The 23,724-nt window shown below is 37.1% G+C and overlaps 1 protein-coding gene across 1 annotated transcript in view; it reads left to right on the top strand.

The window, feature by feature from the left end:
- The first annotated feature begins 631 nt into the window (after positions 1-631).
- The window catches only part of LOC6035825 (NGFI-A-binding protein homolog), a 32,505-nt gene continuing 9,412 nt past the window's right edge, over positions 632-23,724 (top strand). Inside the window, 2 exon segments of the mRNA XM_038259232.1 lie at positions 632-984; positions 987-1,089. Of these exon segments, the coding sequence (XP_038115160.1) occupies positions 658-984; positions 987-1,089 (430 nt within the window). The 5' untranslated portion in view covers positions 632-657.

Genomic DNA, 23,724 nt, shown 5'->3' with positions numbered 1-23,724 from the left:
TTTCCTTCCTTACGCGAGCCACGTCCGTTCGCTCGATGGTTCAGATATTCTTTTGACTTCGATCTGAAAAGTTGTTGTCATTAGAGCTAATCTTCCTCTTACAATTTTGTCTCGATTTTCAAGAAAATATTTTCAAAAAAAAACACAAGCAAATTTTCAAAATTGTCCTGCAATTTTGCCTTAGATATTAGCTAAAGATAGTGCAATCTGAGTGGTTATTGTGATTTATACGTTCTCAACTTTTGGGAACCCCACCATCGACCACGGAGTTTAAGTACCGGTGCCAAAGGACTATCCTGGAACAACGACAATTACGCGCGCTGTAAGAGAAACAAGTGTGACGCAGTGGAACATTTGAATCACGTGTTGTGGTGTGAACTCGGAACTATTGATTTAGCGTGGACACTTGTTATCCGTTGTTTAGTTTAAACTTTTAGTTTGCATTTTAATTTTATCATAGTTATCTCAGAAGCTTTCGGTTATCAGAGAGGGAATCAGCTGCAATTAGTGTATTAGGGCCGCATTTTTGTAAAATATTTTGTTAAAATTGATTAGCTACGCTTTATTTTTATTGCACGAAATAATTAAACAAAAAAGTCAGGGTTAGGCGATCGATCGCGCAACAGCTTTTCCGGCTTTTCCCAAGCAATGCTTTAGATGTGCCTTGTTGATCTGCAACCGGTAATGGAACATACGCCCGTTTCCTCGCCCACGCCGGTAACAAGTGGTGTGATAGTACAGCAGCAGAGTTGTGCACAGGTAGACGATGGTAGTGTTAGTGGTATTAGCTTACTGGGGGGTGGTCCCGCGAGTAGCGTAGGTGGTAGTCTTTCCGACAGCAATCTTAGCTCAACGACGGCGACGATCGCAGCGGTAGGGATTCCCCCGGGCGCCATTCCGGTGACGCCGATTCACCAGAAGCCGAAAATCACCTCGTCGGCGGCCGGTTCTACGACCGCCACGCCGGTTAAAGGGGCGGCTGTTTGGGAGTCGTGCAGCCGTTGACGACGGCGGCGGCCACCTCGTGCGTGCCCAGCCCGGTGTTGAGCCCCCCGAGAAAGATCTGGGGCAGGAACAAGAACAACACAAGTGAGTACTGAATTTATGTTTATTTTGCTAGCTCGTGATTTGGAAGACCAAATTCATTTTTGTATGATCAATGTTTTCCGAAAATAATTCGAAACTTAGAAAATATTTCGAACCGATTGAGCATCCTCTCATAGGTTCTACTTCATTATTATATAATACAATTTAATTTTGTTTTTGATAATGTTAGATTTATATGATAACAGAGGTCACATATTTTGTTAAACATCTGCATAACACGAAGAGTTATTTGTTGAAATTGGCAATATAATGTAGATTATACTTATTTTCAATAAAGAAAATGTTTTAAGAATTTTTGCATTAAAAGTGTCTGGAAAACAATTACCATTTACGGTTTCAATACTAAAATATTACAAGTTTTGAATATTTATTGTTATATGTATATTAATGTTGGTATAAGGCTGCTAAAATTTTCAATTAAAGTTTTTCCGCTGGTCTGGTAAAGCTCGAGAAAGCGGAAAAAACAGATTTCAAATTTTGAGCCCAACCCAAGTTACACTAAATCCTGACAAAGTCAGACTAAAAAGTGACTAACTGTCACTTCTTACACGGAACTTACAATTACTATCAAACCAACCATCAAAATTTTTAGTGCATGCTACTTCAAAAAAAACCGCAAAATATCAATTAATTTATCTAAAACTTTTTTGTCCTAATATGTTATGTTTTTTCCGATATCTGTCTGAAAATTCAAAAATATCTTTTTGTGGAACTTTTTACCTTTCCTGTCATTCACTTGTTACTTTTCAACATTTGTTGATTTAAACGATTTATTGACTAAATGCATGAACATTTGACCTATAATTCTTTTAAAGGGTGTTTTTCGGAATTGCAAAAAATGTTGTATGGAACTCGTTGCAAAACTTATTTTTTTCATCACTCGTCGTATTTATCCAAAAGTCCTCTTTTTGCAACTTGTTGCATAAACTACTATTTCGATACAAGTGTCGAACTTTTCAGCAATAAAGTGAATGCTGAAAAGTGCTTCACGTTAGTACGTAAGTAGGATATTTGTCCCTATTTTGGGCCTACTAAGCCGAGTGCACTTTTAATTTGATGTATTCTCAAAGGCTGCTATAGGCAGCCTTGCTTGTATTACATGAATAAGTTGTTTTTTTTTATGCTAATGCTCTTACTTAATCACATTTTTGACGAAAATACTTTATATTTCTGTATAAGCCCGAGAAACTAAAACATTTTTTGTCCCTATTTTGAGGATATTGCTTCTAGCATACGACCTTCTTTGTGCATATTTTCGGCCTACCTTCTGATTGGTTGAAATCTCGAAGCACGTGGCGAACTTTTTTGACTTACGGTTCAGCCCCAGCTCGTACAGTACAGCCGCACAAATTCGGTCTACAAACATGCTCAATCATTGTGATGGTTTAAGCCACAAATCAACATTAGAACGATTGTTTTCACTTGCATTACGTGCACAATTAGCTTGGACTGTATCTTGTGAAAAGCGCGCACACACTGTCACAATTTGTTGAAGTGTCAAATGGACTGAATATAGAGCCATTCTCTCCGAAAGGGAAGAAGTAATTTTAATCAGTTATTTTATTGATTTGGTGGCAATTTAGTGATTGTTTTTGCAACGGGATTGAGCAACCCACCAAAAAAAAAACATATTGCCGGTGATGGGAGATTCTGGGGACGGCTCTCATTCGTGTGCTGAGCGATGAAAGCGGTGACAACAAGCGGCATGCAAAAGTGGTGAAAATTTTCGACCTTATGGGCAACTAGCGATTTGCCAAGAAAAAAGTGAAGAGTGCTATTTTTATTGCTTTATTTCTAATTTAGAAGGAAAAAGTAAATTATTTTGCCCACCAAAATGAAGATAATGACTGCACGTATCTTTATCAAGTAGCAGATTCCTGCCAAATTTGGTGAAATGCTCAATTTCGTTGAATTAAGTTTGGTAGACCCAAAATAGGTACTAGGCCCAAAATAGGGACAAATACCCTAGTTTTACAACGGAACTCTAAGAATTCCGAAATAAGTTACGGATGTTATAAGTCCATGCTCGATTGTTCGAAGTCCTCGCAAAAAATCTCACTTCGGATAATCGAAACAGGAAAAAATAAGCTAAACTGGCCAAGTGAGACCATATTTACATATTTCATTATTATTTACCAGTGGTCGGGAAAGGTACACTACTTAAAATATGTCCCGAGTTACTGGGTGTTCCGGATATGTTGGAAAACTGTATCAACGAAAAGTGCAATTTGTCTTCTATTTGATAAGGGAGGGAGGGGACATTGGGTAAAATGAAACTAAAATAATGCTCAAATGCAAAGATAGGGTCAAATAATCTTGGAAGTGGAGATTTTTGAAGCTTTGGGCACAAACATTTCGAGCAATGGTTGATTTGAAGAGGTTATTTACTCGTCAAAACCGTAGTTTGCCAAATAGTTGTGAAAAACAACATATTGAGACCTTTAATAATTCAGTTCGAATGAATAATGAACACTTCAGAAAACATCCATCGAGTTTCAACTGCCAAACCCAGAACCATCAGCGCTGCGCTTTCGCTCTTGGCTCCTCAAATTGGCCATCCATTATCCGTCCTGATCCGGTTCTGAACTATCCATTAAAGCTCGCAGTCTTTGGTCTCGCTATTTTTTCTTCATTTTTTTTTGTTCCTTGTTTGGTTCCTCTAATCGACCAGTTTCCATTTGTGTGACATGAAATATCAAGGAGAAAGCTCGCCTTTTTTCCCTGCACAACACATCAGGCGAGAGTCCTCGGACTCTTTTTTTTTGCTTCTTCTACTTCTTGAACGGTCCTGGTCTTCCTGGCCACCAGAACTCGTGTAGTGGCTGATGTTTGTTTGCTTTCCAGCATTTTGGAAGCTTCGCCACCACATATTTATACAAGCTCGTGGCGCGAGTATGTGCACTCTAACGGCCAAGGCTGCTTGCTTCTGCTGGGCGATTACTCCGGTACCTACCCTTAACTGCACTTCTTCCTACACATCGCCAGGATCCAGCGCAAAATTGAACTCCCTGAAATGTGTGTGTTGTTTTTATTGTGCTCCACAGACGGCTAGGAGCCACACGATACAAATATTCCTTCCCGGTTCTATTTTTTTTCCTAGTCCTGGTCCCGGCTATCCCCTGCCAGTGTGCAACCTCGCGCGAGGACAGCAGCTCCTCTTCGTGACCCCCAAAGACGCCACCGTCTCCGTCCTTCCGATGTGTACTTCAACCTAGTGCACTTTTTTCCACCCCACTCTCTCTCTTTCTCTCTCTCGTTGAAGCGTATTTTATGCTGCGATATTTTATAGATTATACTGGGTTCGCTCGCCCCGTGCAGGATAAAGCTCGAAGCTCCAATATGTCGGTCGGAGTTTGAAGAAAATAGCCAAGACTGGGGAGAAGAAAATTTCCTCACTTTCCACTCGTGGGGTTGCTTGCCGGAGGTTTTTTGTGTGTGTGCTCTCCGGCTTCTGTGACGCGGACAGCATCGGGCGCAAAAAATGACTGCCCTGAATCCGTGGCGCGCTGGCTGACTGGTGCCATGCACGATGGGGATATGTGCTGTTGGTCTCAAGGTGGGGTGGTTCTAGGCTTTACCAGATTCACAAAAAATATTTTAGAAGATATTTGCAATTACAAAGTTCTAAACAGAACTCAAAATTTCGATTCTACAGAAAACAAAATATAACTTGCATGAACTGTAGTGAATACAAAAGGTTCTGATTCGTTAAAATAACCTGCCACTCATAGCCCTAAGCCTTACCCAAAATAGAGTGAGGACAAATCGAAAACGATGCAAAACTGCTCCGATGATTCGTGAATCGCTACTGAAAACTCTCTCTTTTCTGCTCTCTCTCACTCAAATGGGTTAGTACAGAAAGGCATATTTCGCTTCATCTGCGCTCAAAGCTGATTGAAAATAATCTGCGATCGGTTATGTTTTAATCATTGATCAAGTTGCTTAAAATATCAAACACATTTTGCATTTTTTTTTATTACACATAAAAAACACACTTGCCAGCAATTTCCACAATGATCAATTCAAATTGACGGCTATCTGTGGTCATGCAGATTAAACGAATGTCACGCTGGTATCTTGGTAGCTTCGCTCTTCTCTGAGCTTATTCGTTTGTGATTGTCGACGAGCGGAGTAGGCCGAGAAATTCACGAAGCATAGTATCGCTATTTGAATCGATTGACCCAATCGCTGGCAGCTTGCTAATCGTGGTAGCTCACGTTTGATAACGCGCTTTAATCGACATCGATTTCATCGGCAATGAGTGAGCGATTGCTGATCTTTGAATTGAAATCAGTTGTGAGTGAAAAAGATCTTCCATAAAAAACATGTTTTGTTTTTCATATCCGAGTAAGCCACCCCAAGACGTTCTCCAACCGTCTCCGTACGAAACGTCGAGCTTTTCCTCTCGAACGTTTTTTGCCCCACAATGCATGTGACTAGGACTCAGCTTTTTTTTGTACCCTCTTGCTGCATTCGTTTCTCGCTTTTCCTTCGCTCGTTCTGATTGCCAGTGCCATCGACTGGCATAGCCTCACGGTCGTTTTTTCCCTCGCTAAAGCTCGCTCCACATCGTGTTTCCTTAGCTTTGGCGCTTTTCTTTATGTGCCAGTGGCAGTCTCGTTTTCTGGTTTTCCAGCTCGTTTTTTTTTTTCTTTATTTTTGCTTGCCTGCTTTTCACGGAACACATTTTCCTCTCCCATCGGGATAGGTTTTTTTTTTGTTTGTTTCTTCTGAAGATCCGTGGTACATCTTCTTCCTGGCACATATCGGGCACCACCGTTGTGCGCTTCCCGGAGAGCACATGAGATGACGGAGCCCGGACCTCGGACACAGCGCGGCCGGCAGAACTTGGATGTGAACGCGGACCGTGGCTAACAACAGCATCGCTAAGAAATTGCATTGATATTGCAGTTTTCTAGGTTGCAGTTTTTTGCGAAGTCTTTCGCCAGAATTCTATGTACGTTTCCTTAAAAATATTGTTTCTGTTTGCCTTTTTTTCCCCTCTATAAATTGCATCCACTCAGTTCTTTAAAGTTTTTGAGATTTTTGGAACGGACACAACAAATACTAGCTTGAAAACTAATTTATTTGTGCATTTTCTTCAAGGCTGTATTTAAACATTTTTCTAAGTTTTATGATATGAAACGAAACTATTGGCACTACGCCCCCCGGGGCATGGCCTTCCTCTAACGTGGGATTTCTGCTCCAGCGCCTCTGACGAGACAGGAGAAACCGGGACCGACGTTTTACTTCACCATCCGATAGAAGCGCAGTGGATAAGGCGGGAATCGAACCCGCGTCTCATAGCATCATCGGGATCGGCAGCCGAAGCCGCTACCCCTGCGCCACGAGACCCAAGTTTTATGATATATTATAACCAAATTGCATATTCTAGCTCTTATAGCAAGTTATTAAGGGTAAATAGGTAGACAGAATGATTCACGGATGACCCCAAACACTTTCATCTCTCATAATGCATCACTGCCATCCAGTGTTGTACAATTGCAACGCAGATACGCATTCGTTATGGTTGAATATCAAAACAAAGCGCTTTCGACTGACAAAGGTCATGATTCAAATGCACGTGCGCACCCAACAGTGGCCAAAGGTCCCCGAAATTACCATCGCATGTCCTCTCGCACGATAAGGGCGTCAAGTAATCCTCGCATCTGCTTCATTTCAAACTGACACAGCATCCAATTTAACCTATATGACCACGAGAAAGGGTCACATTTCACCTTCCATAGGCCAACAAAACTAAGCCACAAAAAAATCTACAACCAAGCGCATATTAATGAATCTGGCCATCATCATCATTCAGGTTAGTCCAGGCGGCAGATGTACGTGTCCGATGATCCATTGCTAGGGCCTAACATCAACTAGAATTCAGATATACGAGAAAAAAAAACCTGCGTCCAAAGGTCCATACCCTAACGGTCACAGAGCGACGACCTCATGCGCAGAAGGGGACTACAGAGTTCGCTGGCGCATCCGGTTCGACCGGGCACCAGAGAGTGAGGTTAGGAAGCTCGACCCTTCACCCTTCCAAATCTTCTCCCGAAAGTCACCTCTACAGAGGCGATAAACAACAGGGAGTGCTAGTCCCTTGTTGACGGTCCTGTTTGAAGCTTGAACATTTGATGGGCAGAAAATCTGGTTGAACCTGTTAAATTGGACTTTTCTTCTTATGACTAATTTGTATTAAAAATAACCATAATCATTGCACGCATGCATGGAATCCTTATGATTTTAGTTGTGATCAAACTCTATCTACCAGCAACAGAATTTTCAGAATATTTCAATATCATTGAGTAATTTTAATCTCATCGATCAAAGTAAGTGGTGGAGAAACATTATGAAGAGAACTCTCAAAATATCAACGATGAATAGGGGAGTGTGGGGTTATTTGGACACCCTAAGGAAATTGCTCTGCCACTGCCTGTATGGATATTTTAAAGGAATGTGGATGACACCAGATGAATTATCCCCACATTTTTGTGTGGGGGTAATATGAACACCCCTATGGGGTAATTTGGACATGCCTTGTAGGGTTATATGGACATACCTTGTGGGGTAATATGGACACCTATTTTGGGGTAATTTGGACACATGTTGAAGATTAAGTTTAACATTTGATTTTTTGATCATGTTTTATATACTTAAACCTGGTTTTGTAATTGCTTTATATTTTTAAGTGTTTTTTGCTCACAATATTTCATCAAAGGTTTAAATAATGATTCATTCATTCTGAAATGATTCTGGATTAGGCACAAGTATAGTTTTAAGTGATTAAGGTATCGTTTGGATTTCTCCAAACCAATCTTTATATAGAACTTATTAACCTGAAACTATTATTTTTTTTATTTTACATTCCGTATTCCTCCAAATAAATATTATTGTAAACCAGTATATAGAAATTAGAAATGTGAAAGAAATAATTGAAAACAATCAACATTAGAGTCTATGTTTTATGACGTAATTTAACCACAATTTTGACTGAAAAGGGACACCAGGAAAGTTGGAAAATTACACATTTTCAAAGGTAAAAATTACACATTTTTTTCTGACATAAACGATGTACGCCTTCCCAGATGTAATATTACTATGATTTTTTTACTGTGTGTATGTTCTTCCGGACGTTTTATCAGCAAATGCATAAATAAGATAGAAATACCTTCTTTAATTTTCTAAATTCTTTCATTTCACCGATAGTTCATGGAATAGAGTAAAGATATTTGGCATCCAGAAAATCTTTCACTCCATGAGTGCACAGTAAAAAAGAAACATGGTAATATAACATCTGGGAAGTGGCACATCTTTTATGTCAGAAAAAATATGTAATTTAACCTCTGAAAATGTGTAATTTTTTATTTATTTCTTTTTGTAATTTTTCTGGTGTAATGTCACATTTTCAGTCTAAACTGAGATAAAATTACATCATAAAAGAGATATCACACCTTTAATTTTTTTTTTGTTTGCTATGTTTTTTATGATTTTTTTTATATTTTAATTGTAGAACAACTATCCGGTTGGAAAATCTCCCATAAATTTTTCAAAGAAGCATTGAGACATGCTTTCTCGCTCTTCTAATTCAGGATGAGTTTAATTTATCTCAGCCTTATTTAAGTCGTGTTCAAGAAATCGCGAAATTCAGGTTGAGCGACATTTTTACCAGAGATCTCAAATATCCAATAAAAAAAAACTGAAAGCAGTGTACAATGGATACTCACGGATGTTTAACAAATTCAGTAAATTCTCAACAAAACCAGAACGTGGTTGATTTTTTGTCATCTTAAAACTACATCGAGGATGTGACCGTTACAAAAACCCTTGGCGGACAACATCGGACATATGCCGTTCCGGCTGCTTTTGAATGTTTAGCATCAAATCAGGCAAGGGCAAGAAAAAAAAACACAGACCAGAACATCTTGTTCTCAATCTGCGTCCCCAAGCATCTGGACAAGTTTTTTTTATGTCCTGCTCGGTTCCGTCGTGGCGCAAGGAAAAAAACACTAGTCTCGTAAAGCAACAACACAGCACGCTCCTAAAGAAGCATTTATTTAGATTAAATCGTCTTTTTTTTGAACTGGTTGATTCCTTACGTTCATCACAATGTGCGCGCGCGTTTTCCATATCGCATGGGTTTTTTTTTGCTGTTTTATTCCTCAAGAACTGGCCCCGCAGCTTGCCCTCCCAGAGCTTGGTCGTAGGTCGTACTCGGGCCGTAATTGTGTGTAACGCGGAGAGACGAAAGGTACACACCGAACACGGCACAGAAGGACACTGCTGCTGCTGCTGTAGAGTGCCAAGAAAGGGTAATTTCCAGGCTTGCAAGAAGACGGCGACGACATCCCGACGTGGACATGAGTTCAAGAATCTCAGAGGAGTAGGGAAAAAAACGGACGGCTGAGGACGAACGTTAGGTTTGTTTTGTGCGTATTCCTGAGGAGAGGAGAAAAAAAACTTTGTTTAGGATATCTTTCATGCATCTCTAGAGATCTACAAATGAGTTCACCTTAATACAGTAATGCAAGAACGGGATGCACCTTTGCGGCGACGATGGGCTGCAACCGCTTTTTGTGGGGTCACCTGGCGAAAAACCATACGTTCAAACTATTAAAAAATGGTACCGTCGACAACAATACCAGGAAAATTCTGAGCAGCACGTAAAAACCGAGAAATTTATTGATGTTTTATTTATTTTTTGCCCGATCTGGCGTCCATTCGCCGCTCGCGAATCTTAAGACAATTAAAAGACAAATAAAAAATCAAACACCACACCGTGCTGGCTGGGCCGACAAAGTATCCACTGGTCTGAAACATGCTGGAGCTGGACCAAACACGAACTAGACGTGAGACCGTAGCGATTAAGAAAGTGCAAAAACCATTTGGCTGCAGCGGCGACATTTTTTCCCCTGTTGCTTTCTCGACTGCTGCACTACCAGCACACTCGTTCTTGACCCTTTCGAGCCGGGAGTTATTTTTGTACGTTTTAGACGATTTTATAAACTACTAATGGAAAAACTAATGATGAAAACGGCTTCTTGTATCAATCAAACAAATAAGTACAAAGAAAAATAATTTGTAAAAACGTCAAAAATACTCGAAAACATTCCAAAAATCTTAAAATTATCAAATTTAAATCAATAGCTGGAAAATAAAAATCTGAAGCTGTTCAAAGGAAAAAAAATAGTTGAAAAGGTTAACTGAACTGTAAATCGATGTTTATACACCCAAAATTCAGAATCGAGATAATCGTTCTCTCAGAATTTATTGAGGGCTCAGTGCCAAATTCGATAGAATAATGGTAACAACTCACACCATCATAACAAATGAGTTCATTCGTTAGTTGAATCAATAAATCTCCAACAAGTGTCATACATCGACTTCTGACTTCTCCATGGTCACCAAGCTGTGGTGGCCGAGGCAGCTAAGTTATTGGATTGGTTTGTTAAAGGTCTCTGGTTCGATTCCCGTTGTCGACACTTTTGGTTTTTTGTTTGACGGATGAACTTTTTTTGCAAATGAACCTCGAGAGAATAGTTCTATCGCCCATCTCGAGCTGTGTTCTCTGCGTCCGTGAATGGTACAACTATTCTCTCGACTCGAGACCATCATTCTCTCGGACTAGCGCTGCCAGTTTTGGGTGTAAGTTAAATGAATAAAACAAATAATATGATAGTTTCTCAAACCTGTAATTTCAAACCATCCTGCAGCAAAAGGGTTAAAATCGCTTGCCATGAAGGCTGCAATGGAAACGCCGCCTCATATATCTTAACCTGAGGCCCTGTGCGGTGCATGTTTTTCGGTGGAATTTGGCTTTGATAAAAAGTGAAACTGCCCGATATGTGCAACCTTATGCCGCTTGGAATCACCGAAAAAAAAGAATGTTTGTGCGCCGTCGAGTCTAGTTTTTTCGCCCAGATTGTAAAGATTTCTTCGCGTCGCAGACTAAAACTTGATGGTTTTTCCTTCTAAGGCACAACTCCCTTCGATTCAACGTGCGCAACTGTTGCCAAGTTGGACTTGGCTTTGATACTTCCAATTTCCCAATTTCATATTTTTGACATGCTTGACAGGAGGGTTAAAAAAGTTTTATCATAGATCAAATTTCAAGAAAACAGAGCAAAAAACATCACAACTCCATTATACAATTCCACTTGAGTGATTAATGCGGTTGTTTGCTTTCTAAAATGGAAAAATCTCCCCAAATGATTAGCTTCATTTTGTGTCCGTCCGAAGATTTCCATCGCGAACCGTTCTTTCCCTCCCACCCCTCACCCATTTTGAATTTCCACATTGCACGTCTTTTTCCTTTTCCGCCACGAATCATCTTCAATTTTTTTTCCAGCTTTTTTTTTGCCGTCACAAATTGGTTCCCGAAAAAGGGTGCGAGAATTCTCATTCAATTACAGCTTATTTAATTTAAGATCAAAAATCTCCGTCCCGCGGTCAGGCACGATTCCGTCCAATCGGCGGCGCCGGTCCCAGTTAACCCTCTCTCACTCTCTCTCTGACTGCGTTGTTTGCCGCGGGAAAAATCATCTTCGCGCCAAACGCAAACAAGTACCGATACCGCGAGGAAAAGCCTTTCCACCCTCCCCTGCTAGAATGGGTGGTCGGTGAGCAGCAGCCGCACGGGCATAATTAAAAATGATAAAAATTGTAATTAAGGGTGGAACTGCCGTTGCCAGTTTTCGTGTGTTTTTTTTTTTTATTTCTTCTTTTGGCCAGCTATCTTCGCACTTGGACTTCCGGAACCTGGACCCTCCTCCCTTTTTCGGACGTGTCATCATCGTCATTTCGTCTTACAACCATCGAGGCATCTTTTTTTAATTGTTGGAAAATGGTTCCTGGTGGGAGTTCACGCACCCTTATTTCTAGTTCGGTCCCGCGGGGTAGGAAAACCCTCTACATTTTCCTCCGCGGGCCACAATTGAATGGTACCGCCTTCGGGTTGCGATCGGTGGAAGGAAGAGAAAAAAAACTTGAAATTTATTTCATTTTTCGGAATGGAAATGGAATCTGCGATTGAAGTTTTTTTTTTATACTGCAAATGGTAGAATCTGTAATAAATTTTTAAATAAAAGTTAAACTCAAATAATTCAACAAAACTGGACATTTGTCCCTATTTGGACCAAAATCTAAAATGTGAAAGTAAAATGAAAAATAAAAAACCATTGGAAATTATCAATTGTCATTATTTTAAATAAATTTACTAAAATCTGGATGATTGATCTTAAAATATTTTTCAACCACCACCTAACAATCCTTTTAATATGTATGAAATGATCTGAAATACAACACGTACTCATAATGAAAGGGGTTAAATAAAAAGTCAATGTCACACTGTAATAAAGTATTATAGATACAGAAAAAAAATTTTATACACACTAAACTCAACTTTTCAACTGCAATAATTGACGGTTAAAGTTAACATTCATAGCAGTGTTCCTAGTTTAAAAGTAATTGAAAATTTTATTTCAAGTCGACATTTCGAAATCAGGCTTGAAATTTGAAATTCTCTTCAACCTTGACCTGAGCCGAAGATTTGACAAGGTAAATGATTAAACATAAAAAAGCAAAGTAATCCACTTTAACAACCCCCGGGTCTTTAGTGGGCTCTGTTGCAAGTTTCTGCTCATTTCTAGGCGTCCGAAGGTTATGTTTTACGCAAATTGACCGACGTTTTACTTCCCCATCCGATAGAAGGCGTGATTGGGCAAATCTCGTTTCGAAAAACCACCACTACAATGATAGATTAGAATGCCAGGAAAAATGTTTCCATACAAGAGAAAAAGCTTGAATGAAAAAAGTGCTCTTTTGAGACATGCACGTATCAAACATACTAAAGTCATTAACATTTGGTCGTCTGAGTTAATGAATAATAAAATTATGCGTTTTTAAAAAACAATAAAAAGTTTAATTTAAGGCGTTTCAGTAAAACAAATTTCATAAAAATCGTGAAAACTTTTGATTCGTGCTTAAATAAAACAAAACTAGCTTTAACGAATTTCAGCCAAAATTATCACTTCGCCTTTTCGCCTAACATTTATATGTTTTGTTTAAAAGCTCATAGGCATGGTTAACTAAATATAAACAAATTTTTTTTCTTAAAAACTATATTAGCAACCTTAGAAATGGTAAATTTGCCGTAAAAAAAATTTGAACACCTTAAATCTGATTTCAACAAAAAAACTATGACTCAAGGGTTTCCAGCAAGGCCTCGGACTGGCAAGTAATTAATAATTACTTTGATTTTTAGCTGGTAATTAGGTAATTCTTTAATTAATTAGTAATTTATGGTAATTAGAGTAATTTAATGTAGTTGATTGGTAATTTAGGTAATTTTTGAGTAATTTAAGTAATTTTTTTTTAATTGTACTTCTTCTACGAAACTATTTACTTTTTACATATAATCTATTATAACAGTATTTTATTAATTTCAAATAAGATTGAAACATAAAGATTAAAAAAGACTGGCTCTGTATGTAGAAGGCCTAATTTGCCATAGTTCTCTCATAAAACTCTCCTAAAATTTATTTTTACATGTTGTTTATAGAAGCTGATTAACAAAAGGCAACGCCATCATATATTACCCAGTGAAAAATGTTTAGTGAATCCGAAATCTATTCATTTTCATTAAGTAATTATAAAAATATGTTTTTTTTTTGTTTTGCAAGAACTACATTAGAATTGATTAATTTTTTATGCTTTTCCTTCTAAAAGGCAGTCATAATTATCAAAAAAAGTTTATGTGGATCATATAATTAAAAAAAATAGTGAATTATCATTTTTAAAAACAATTTTTCAAGTGATAGCAATTTAAAAATCAATAAAAGTATATTAAAAATAATTTAAAAAATATTGAAAATAATAAAAAAATTATCAAAAATAATACGAAAAATACAATTTTTATATTTTTTCATAATCAGCATAAATTGACAGTCCTTATCTCTCTAAAGAGCTAAACTATTTTCCCGAAAAATTTCCAAATATGTCTGAGACAAATGTTAAAAATCAAAATCAGTGAAATTAAAATCGACTAATATTCAGATGTACAAATTAAATCCAATGTTATTGTCACATTTCACATAATCCGTATTTTCAGTAACGGATTTTTTTAATATGCTTGAGAAAAAAAATGCAAAGTAATGTCAATCCAATGTTGAAAAACATTTTAAAACTTAACGTTATTTTGATGAATTTCACAATTTTCATGATGAGCCGCTTCAAATATTTGTCAAAGTTTATGTTTGGCTCGAAAATCAGGGGCCTTTTTCAAACAACTTCGATAAACTTGCAATAAACTGAATACAATTTTAAATTAATAATTAATTATATTAAAACTCAAACATTGAAGTAAAACAGTACAGTATGGTGTAATCTTCTTTTGCAATTGATTGATAAGGGTACGGTTGATTGAAACGTGAAACATAATGGAATTTCGAATCAGATAATGAACAGGTTAAATTGGCCATAAAACAAATATTATTGTTTATAGCAATTGAGCTACTTATTTTTACTTGAAATGATGTCAATTTTATAATAAAATAAAACAATTCCAAATTTCAAACCAATTAATTCGCTGTAAGATATTATGTAAACATCACCCAAAGTTTCAGCGTCCTCTAGTGGGGGCATTTTTGAAGTTTGATCGCCTATAGCTATTTTCAATTAAAATTATAATTCACAATATCCAGATCGGTACAAAAAAAATAATAAACAGCATAATTTTTAGAAGAGCTATCGAATGAGCTATTTATAAATAATTTAGTTCAGAACCGTAGAAATGAATACTTAAATTAAAATTAAATGTTTTTTATCGTAGTGAAAAGTAATTAAGTAATTTATGTAATTAATCATTTTGGACCAGTAATTTGAGTAATTAATCGGCAGACTGGCAAGTAATAAACGCTTCTGGAAACCCTTGCTATGACTATCAAAGTCACCAGAGCAACTCTCTACGAAATCGGCCGATTTCGACCATTTTTATTTTTTGTATTTTCTGATTTGACTTAAACTTTGTGGGGGCCTTCCCTATGACCAAATAAGCTCCATACAATTTTGGCTGCTGTCCATACAAAAATGGTATGTAAATATTCAAACAGCTGTAACTTTTGAGTGAATTTTCTGATCAATTTGGTGTCTTGGGCAAAGTTGTAGGTATTGTTGAGGACTTTTGAGAAAAAAATAGGTACACGGAAAAAAAAAATTGCAGATTTTTTTATCAACTTTTTTTTCACTAAAACTCAATTTCCCAAAATACGTATTTTTTGATTTTCGAGATTTTTGATATGTTCAAGGAGACAAATATCCGCAACTTTTGAGCCATAGAGAAACATGGTCAAACAATCTGCCGCCGAGTTATGAATTAAAAAAAACAGTGATTTTTGGAAAAAAAATCGAAGTTTCATGCAAAAACAAATTTGACATTATTTTTTAATGCAAAATTGAATTTTCAATCGAAAAGTACTTTACACTCGTGAAATTTCCGATCTTTTTGAAAAAAATAGTTTGAAATTTTTTAAATCAAGGCTAAAATTTTAGAAGGGCCAAACATTGAACATTACGCCCATTTAAAATGCTAGTCTTGATTTAAAAAATTTCAAAATATTTTTTTCGTAAAGATTGGAAAATTTCACGAATTTTTCATGTATTAACATTGAAAATCGGACCATTATTTGCTGAGATATGGTCATTAGAAAATGGTGGGTTGTTTTGGTGAGATTGAGAAAACTTCAATTTTCGTGTTTCTTTTTCTTTAAGCGGCTCTATCTCAGCAACCCGAGGTCCAATCTTCAATGTCTCTTAGACAATTTTATAGCAAATTTTCTGAACCTTTCAAAAAAAAAAACATTTAGAAACGGTCACTCATGGTCACTATTTTTGAAAATTGAAAAACTGCAAATATTTCGCTAAAATCAAACTTCCAGTGGCTATATCATGAAAACGGATCCCTTTATCAAAAAATCTGTAGAGTAGTTTTCGATTGCAAATTCAATTTTGCATTAAAAAGTAATTTCAAACTTGTTTTTGCATGAAACTTCGATTTTTTCCAAAAATCACTATTTTTTCAAAAATTCATAACTCGGCGGCAGATTTTTTGACCATGTTTCCACCATGGCTCAAAAGTTGCAGATTTTTGTCCCCTAAAACATATCAAAAAATCTCGAAAATCAAAAAAATACGTATTTTGGGAAATTGAGTTTTAGTGAAAAAAAAATGATTAAAAATCTGCAAATTTTTTTCCGTATACCTATTTTTTCTCAAAAGTCCTCAACAATACCTTCAACTTTGCCGAAGACACCAAATTGATCAGAAAATTCACACAAAAGTTACAGCTGTTTGAATATTTACATACCATGTTTGTATGGACAGCAGCCAAAATTGTATGGAGACTTGTATGGATGAACCAATCACACAAAATAGTTTATTTGGTCATAGGGAAGGCCCCCACAAAGTTTGAGCCAAATAAAAAAAATACAAATAAAATCCATTTCCGGTTTTGGTAGAGAATTGCTCACCACGGAGTTCAAAATACGAATTTTCAGTGCTATTTTTTAAGCTGCTGTTCCCCTATTAACAATTTTTCAGAAGACAAAGTAACACATTTTAATTAAAATTTATGTCTTTTCTTAAACTTCAAATTGTTAAAAATTGTTCCTTGAATAGACGAATGCACCAAATGTTAAATCTCTATTAATAAAATTTAAAGAAGAAAAACTTTTTCAATTTGATTGAAAATGTAAAAATCAACGTTACAAAATTAATAGCATGCATTTTCTGTCAACTTGAGATTTTTTTCGATAAAATAATATAGCAAATTTTTGGTCGGCTTATTTGCTGAAAAGGGCGAATCAAAAAATGACTTTAGACCACCGATAAAAGCCCCTAAATGCCCGGAAATGTCGTTTTTGATACAACATTGAACGAAGGAAAAAAAATTAAAAGAGCCACTTCATTCATAAAGTCGTAGAAATTTTACACCATTCCAAAGTTTACAACCAACAATTTGGAGGAAGTAAAAAATCGTCAAAAAATACGTTGACATGAAATTTAAATGCAGTTATTCGTCCATTCACAAAACCGTTTTTAGAAAGCTGCAATTTTGAAAGTAACAGCAGCATGTAACTTAATTTCAAACAGATGCAGCCACAATTGCAGCCTTTTAAACCGTGGGAGAAATTTGCGAAAGCTTCTGCTCGCCACATAACACAACACCTAAACTATCCCAATTTTCCGTTAATTTCCCGCTGCGCCCCGCCCAGAACGCAACGACAACTGTAACAGCGATCGGTGAGAAAGTTTTCCGCAAACAGTCAAATGAGCACGCATCATAATTATCAAAACCATCCAACCTGTCCCAAAACATCACCTTTTTACCGTTATGACCACAGCAACATCGGGTGCTTAATTACCAACCTGCAGCGGCACCTATTCTATCCGTTACAAGTTCATGTCCAAATCGGCGAGCACATGCCTCACGCCAGCAGCCGGTACCAGGTCCTGCGATGACCTCGAAAACATAACGGAACCCCCCTTCCCAACCCTTGCTTCGCGAACAATTTCGCGCAATTATGGCTTTTTGAAGAAATTACACACTTGACCTCGACACACAAATTACAACACCATATAGTGCCAATCGGGCGCGTAACTGAGCAGCAGTGCGAGCAACCGGTGTAAAAACCAACAGAAGGAAGGCACGTGTCCCGCGAAAAATGGCAAACCCGGGAGGGGTCGAGGAGTCCCAAATTGGGCGAAAGTAAATTAATTTTCCTCTCTGCAACATTGTTATCTTAATGTGGACGAGCAATTTTAATCAACAAGAATTCCGACTCTTGTGTGCATCGCTGCAATGCTTTGTGCCGAAAGCATCGGGTATCTCACCTGAACAGCCTACATGGAACCCCTCGTCGAGAAGGAAACAGTCCAAGTCGACGAAGACGAATGCAGCAGCAAAAGGAGAAGAACCCTCTCGTGCATGCAGCAGTCGTCACCAGGTTCTTCGGAGGAAGCTGCGCAAGCACGGCCCATCGTGGTCGTCAGGACAGGTAGAAAATTGCCGTTCGATGATCAATTAAGGGTGATTTTCCTTTGTACTATTATTACCTCAAACAGAGGAAACCTGAGATGTGTCGCACGCGCGCTTCAGCTGATGCTGCAGATAAACTAGTTTTGGCAATGTGTCAACGGCCCTTTTCCCTTGAACCTGAAAACGGCAAACTTTTGGGCCGCAGCACCAGCCGGTAGAAAGTGAAAACCTAAGCTGCATGCACCCTTGGCAAGGTAATTGCAGTGCATTGCACCCGGGTGACCTGTTTTTGGCGAGATGTAGCAGCCGCCGGAATTCGGCAATGTCAATGTTAGCGGAAGGGAGGTTATTACCATTCACGAAAGGTCTCAATTGGTGCAGATATCTGCATGCGGAGTGCAGCTTACCAGTAATGATATGCAATCGTAGACATTCGCACCTTTTTACGATCGGCAATATTGGTGGATGACAGTTGGCACACAATACTTGACGACAGGGGGTCTAATCTTTCAAAAAGAAAAGAATGATTATGCAAATCTTAAGGAGTTGTTGTTGCTAGATTATACGTAATCATGCTATCTTCATTTTTATGAGATGAAGGCAGCTTATACAAAGAAACTTAGTTTGAGGGTTCAAGCAATACATCAAAATTTAGATAATACTCACCGATTTGTATTTTATTTTTTTACTTTACCATTGCAATGGCGTTCATATTTTTAAATGTACAGAATTTTTATTCGGTTTCTAAATCTGTTCTTTAAGTTTTGTAAGAGTAAGAAATTTTATAACGTTTTTTTTCATTCTCGCTGAAGTTTGCTAAAATTGTCTTTTTTCTAATATAACCTGTAAAATATGTTTAAAAAATATTGAAATCTATATTTGTATCAAAAATTCTTAAGATATAAAACATTCACAGAAGCTCAACCTTTTATTATTTTTTTTAAATGTTGTTTAGTGTTTTTGTCAGATTGGGAACTAGCTTTTAGAACGAATCAAACCTTATCAAGTTTGAGTTGAGTATAAAGCTTATTAATAATCAGACAAAAATCTTTGATGCTTCTAAATTTATCTTAACACTTAATTTTACTATTGTTAATGAATAAAAAAAAGCATAGGAATCATAGACTTGGTGCTAATTAATCTAATCTCTCGGAACAAAATTGCAGGCCCGATTCTTCTGCAACATTACATAAACATAAATCAACCTTATCGACATTCGAGAAAAACTATATAATGCCCTATTTAAATCATTGATCTCATCGTTTTCAATTGAAATAATTCAATATGCATTCTAAATACTAAAATAAGACGAATAGGAAGAAATAGTAATTTAAGTTTAAAATTAAATATTTTCTTTTGTACAAGGTTTTTCTTATGGATTTCATCCAATTATTAATTTTTTTTTCCAATGGTTTTACGTCTGTTTCAAACATTGATTAAAAATGCAAAAATAAACATTATAAAATCTATTTCTATCTCTATTTTTTAAAATGCCTCCTGATTTGTTGAACAAATTTTGAAAGAACTTGAAGTTTTTACTCTTCAATTTCTCCAGAACCAGGTCGAAGTTCTTTTCGTCAAATGTGTAGACTTGCACTGACAACATACCGATTTTAAGACAATATCCGAGGCCTTCCAGCAACTCGTCAACATCGTCCGCCGACGTGTTCAAAACAAAAAGTGGAGGTGGTCTACGTTCCTTTGTAAAATTGTTCTTTTTGCGTCAAGTGGCTTTGCCAATGTTTTTGAAAATGTTTTTTTTCTGGGGTCAAGTTAAATGTCAGTTCCCAGATCTGTGGTATAAAAACTTATTTGAAAAAATATTGTAGATGAAAAGAATTCTCTGAATGTTTTCCGAATTATTTGTGATACAATTGTAAAACAAATCCTTCAAATAAAAAAACCTTTAATGAGGTCTTATTTTCCCTTTATGTAATATCAATTTTAAATTCATTCATGATCGATATCTCGTCAAAAATTGGTCTACTTTCAATTTCATGTAACAAAAATGTCAAATATCACCAATATTGTTATTTTGATTGACTTTACTTTGGAAAGGTTCATAATAAAATAATTGGAAATTTTTTAAATATCCAAAATTGTTTTTACTCCGGGGTCGGATCGCACACAAGGTTTTTCAGATTTGCTCTTCCTTTTAACCTCGATTTCTAGAGTTTCATTTTAAGAGATCCTAAAGTTTATTGGACCTTTTAAGAAAACTCTACATTTGTAAAATTGTAGAGAACAATGCTCAGTTTGCTTGAAATAAATATAAAAAAATAAAGACGTTTTAGAAATACAAAAGAGACCAACAACCAACAAGTTAAAAACAAACTTAAAAATTGAACACATCGATATAAAAAGAAATCCAAACTTTATTCAAATTATAACGGGATGCCAGACGATACAGGCCTCCCGCAAACCCATTGATAAAAAGAAAGTAAAACACAGTTACTTTCCCATCTGTGAAAGCCCACCGATTATTAGGAAGCGATTTTAAAGTAGCGTGATAGAATGTCTGCAACATATCATTACGCCGTCATCCACAGTCCGTTATCCTGATTTCCAATCCTGGGAATGCATCCCAAGTGATAAACGGCATGAAAACGCTCCGTTCGAACCGATGATGATCGTCATCGGGAGCCACCGAAAGCGCCAGAAGGAACACTCGGCTCTCAGATCAAGGAGAGCCAAAAAAAAGTGTTTAGATATTCACAGAAGAATCTCCAAGACTTTTTTTTCTCCAACTTCAGCTGCTACTGCCAGAGAAAAGGCTGCTAAGAGCAACGATTTATGATTTACAAAATTACAGCCGAAAAAAAACCTCCGAAGCAATCCTTCTCCGCCAGGTTCCCGTGAAAGGTAGAGCTGATTACGGGAGTTGTGTTCGTCTTGAAAAACAAAAAAAAACTCATCCTGCATGCATAAATTATCTGCAATGACCTCGGTCGCTGCATCGCCCCGAGAAAGTTCTCACTCATCCCGAACTCGTTCAGTGTCTTAAAGACAAAAAAAAAGTGATCATGAAAAAAAACCACCACGATTGATTATTCAAATTTCGTTTGTTCCAACGCCCAGGACCCGGGATGATTTGACTGTCTTGACGGCAGCGCAGAGGGGTGAAAAAAACCAGTTGACCCCTTACGGCGGGAACAATACCAACCCCGGGATGAGACCTCGGAAGAACCCGGGCAAGACCTCGCGCGCGGAGGGCGAAAGAGGGTTCAGGGTGCTCGGTCTGCTCCTGTTTGTTTTGTCTCCTTCCGTGATTCATCACATCGCCGTGGAGTGGAAGGCAGAGAAGGAGATTAGAGCATGATCCTTGACGTGTATAATTTCCACACACACACAGCATATGCACAGGCCCGGCAAGGTACGCACCTTGGAAGGACAGTTTTTTTTTGTTTCAACTTTTTTTTTGGTGGTTAGTTTTTTTTCGGATGTTTCTTCAGAACTTGTGTGATGATTCCTGTATGTAAATGAGATTCTGTGGGAATCTCAATTTTTTTTCGGAACTTCCGAAGTGATCAAGCGAGGCTTAGGTGCCGTTGCTCAAACATTTGGGAAATGTTGTAAGATTTAGGTGTAGCGAGTTATAAAAAAAAAGTTGAAACGGAAATCGCCTTCGAACAGATAGTCATAAAAACGTGGGATAGTTTTATCATTCCGTTGGTAGATGAAATAAAAAAAAGTTATGACTTTCTATGAAACAGTTAGGTTGCATTTCTTTATGTAACGAGCAAGTATATTCAGCTTGTTTTCAAACAATGTATTGTCGCTTATTTTGGTCAAGCTCTCGGCGAATCATGATGCAATAATAGTGACAGTGCTAGTTTAGTTTAAATAGAAGTAATTTGCAAATATTTCGCAAAAGACTTTATTTTCAAAAAATAAGCATTTTATTTAAAAAATACGAACAGCAATTCCCCACTCAAAAATGTGTGGGGGTCGTATGAAAATTTAAAATGCTGTTTTGAAGGTTGTAATTTTTTTTATTTCCACTCCTTTACTTTAGTCTGAGTCAAGAGACATAAACCTCACTTTCTTACAAGTGCCTTTAAAAAGTGTGTACACGTATGCGATTCCCGGTGGGTTAAAACAATTCTAACATGAAAATACAGTATTACACATTTTTCTTAAGTTATTTTCAAACCTATAATTTGTTGAGAAAACCTAGCTTGGCATTACTGGAAGAATGTATTTTCAGAATTTTAACTTCAATTTATGTCGAATCATTTCTCAGTGCCGTGAAATTTGGTAGTTTGACATTATGTTTGCCATGAGAGTTGACTTTTTGCGAAAAAATCACTTATGGGTCATCCATAAACTACGTGAACACTTTAAGTGGAGAGGTTAGCGATTGTTTACGCTTCATACCCATTTTTTTTGTTTAGACAACTGGTCTGGAATTTCACCAAAAATAAATCCTTAGCCACGTATCTTTTCCTTAAAAAATCATAAGTAATATTCTTAACCCTCTCCTGCCCAATTTGTTTTCGAAGATTTTTATTTTTCCCGTGTTTATTTTGAGCAACTTTTGTTCTACGAAAAACTTCTCTTGTTTTATGTTTTTCTTGTATCATTTTTAGTATTTTAATTTGCATTTATCTTGTTCAGTTTATGTTTGTTTTTGGTAGTATTTGGCCTATTTTACCACCCCCTATCTTTACATTTTGCCTATGGGACCATCCATAAACCACGTGGACACTTTTTTGGAAATCTCATGAAAAATGGATTTTTGGCGATTTTTTAAATCGAAGCCCGTCTAAAGGCGAGGTTGGACCGTAGAGGGTTAATATTAATAAGGCCATTGCAAATTTCATTTCAGGTTGTTGTTTAGTGATTTTTTTAAGATGTAAAATCTACACAATAGAAAAATAATATTAAATTTGAACATAATATTCAAAGTATTAAAACTTAAACAAAGTTGTTGACCTCATTAAACAAAATGTTGCATAACACCTTCGCCCTGATTATCATAATAGAGTGCTAACAGATCGCTGAAATAACTACAAGTAAAACTGTCACTGTTCATTTATCCAAAACAGCATTTTATTCAATCTAAAATTCTGATAATTTATCATTCATTTCTCTGAAGAAAAAAAACTTGACAGCAAAAAAAGTTTCCATCTAATCCCAAGACCTTCCCAGTTCTCACGGTGGTGCCCCAGCATCGTCTTTCCGGCACAGCCACCAGGTCGTTTCCCGGTCACCCGTCAGCAACGGCTACGCGGATGATCACCACACACCACCATCCAGTACACTGACGATTCTCACCAAACGATCCTAAGACAAAAAAAAACTCCACACAAGAAATTAGATATTCACCAAAAAAAACTTCATTATACAAAGGATCTTCGCCGGGAACGAAACCGAAAGTGAAGGAATCCTTAGCCGCAACAGCAGCAGCAAAAAAAAACTATTCTGTCTCCTTAAACTACTGCTGGTACGGAGACGACGACTTTCGTCTGAAGCAGAATATGCAAATCAGATGGGCAAGAAAAAAACGATCATAAAAAGTTGTGATTCCTGTAAGAAAAAAACTCAACTACGCATAACCCTTTCCCTGGGAAATCAGCAAT

Source organism: Culex quinquefasciatus, chromosome 3 (assembly GCF_015732765.1).
Source record: "Culex quinquefasciatus strain JHB chromosome 3, VPISU_Cqui_1.0_pri_paternal, whole genome shotgun sequence".
In the NCBI taxonomy this organism is placed as follows: domain Eukaryota; kingdom Metazoa; phylum Arthropoda; class Insecta; order Diptera; family Culicidae; genus Culex; species Culex quinquefasciatus.
Note: the sequence above shows the minus strand (reverse complement) of the source record. Positions and strands in the feature narration are given on the sequence as shown.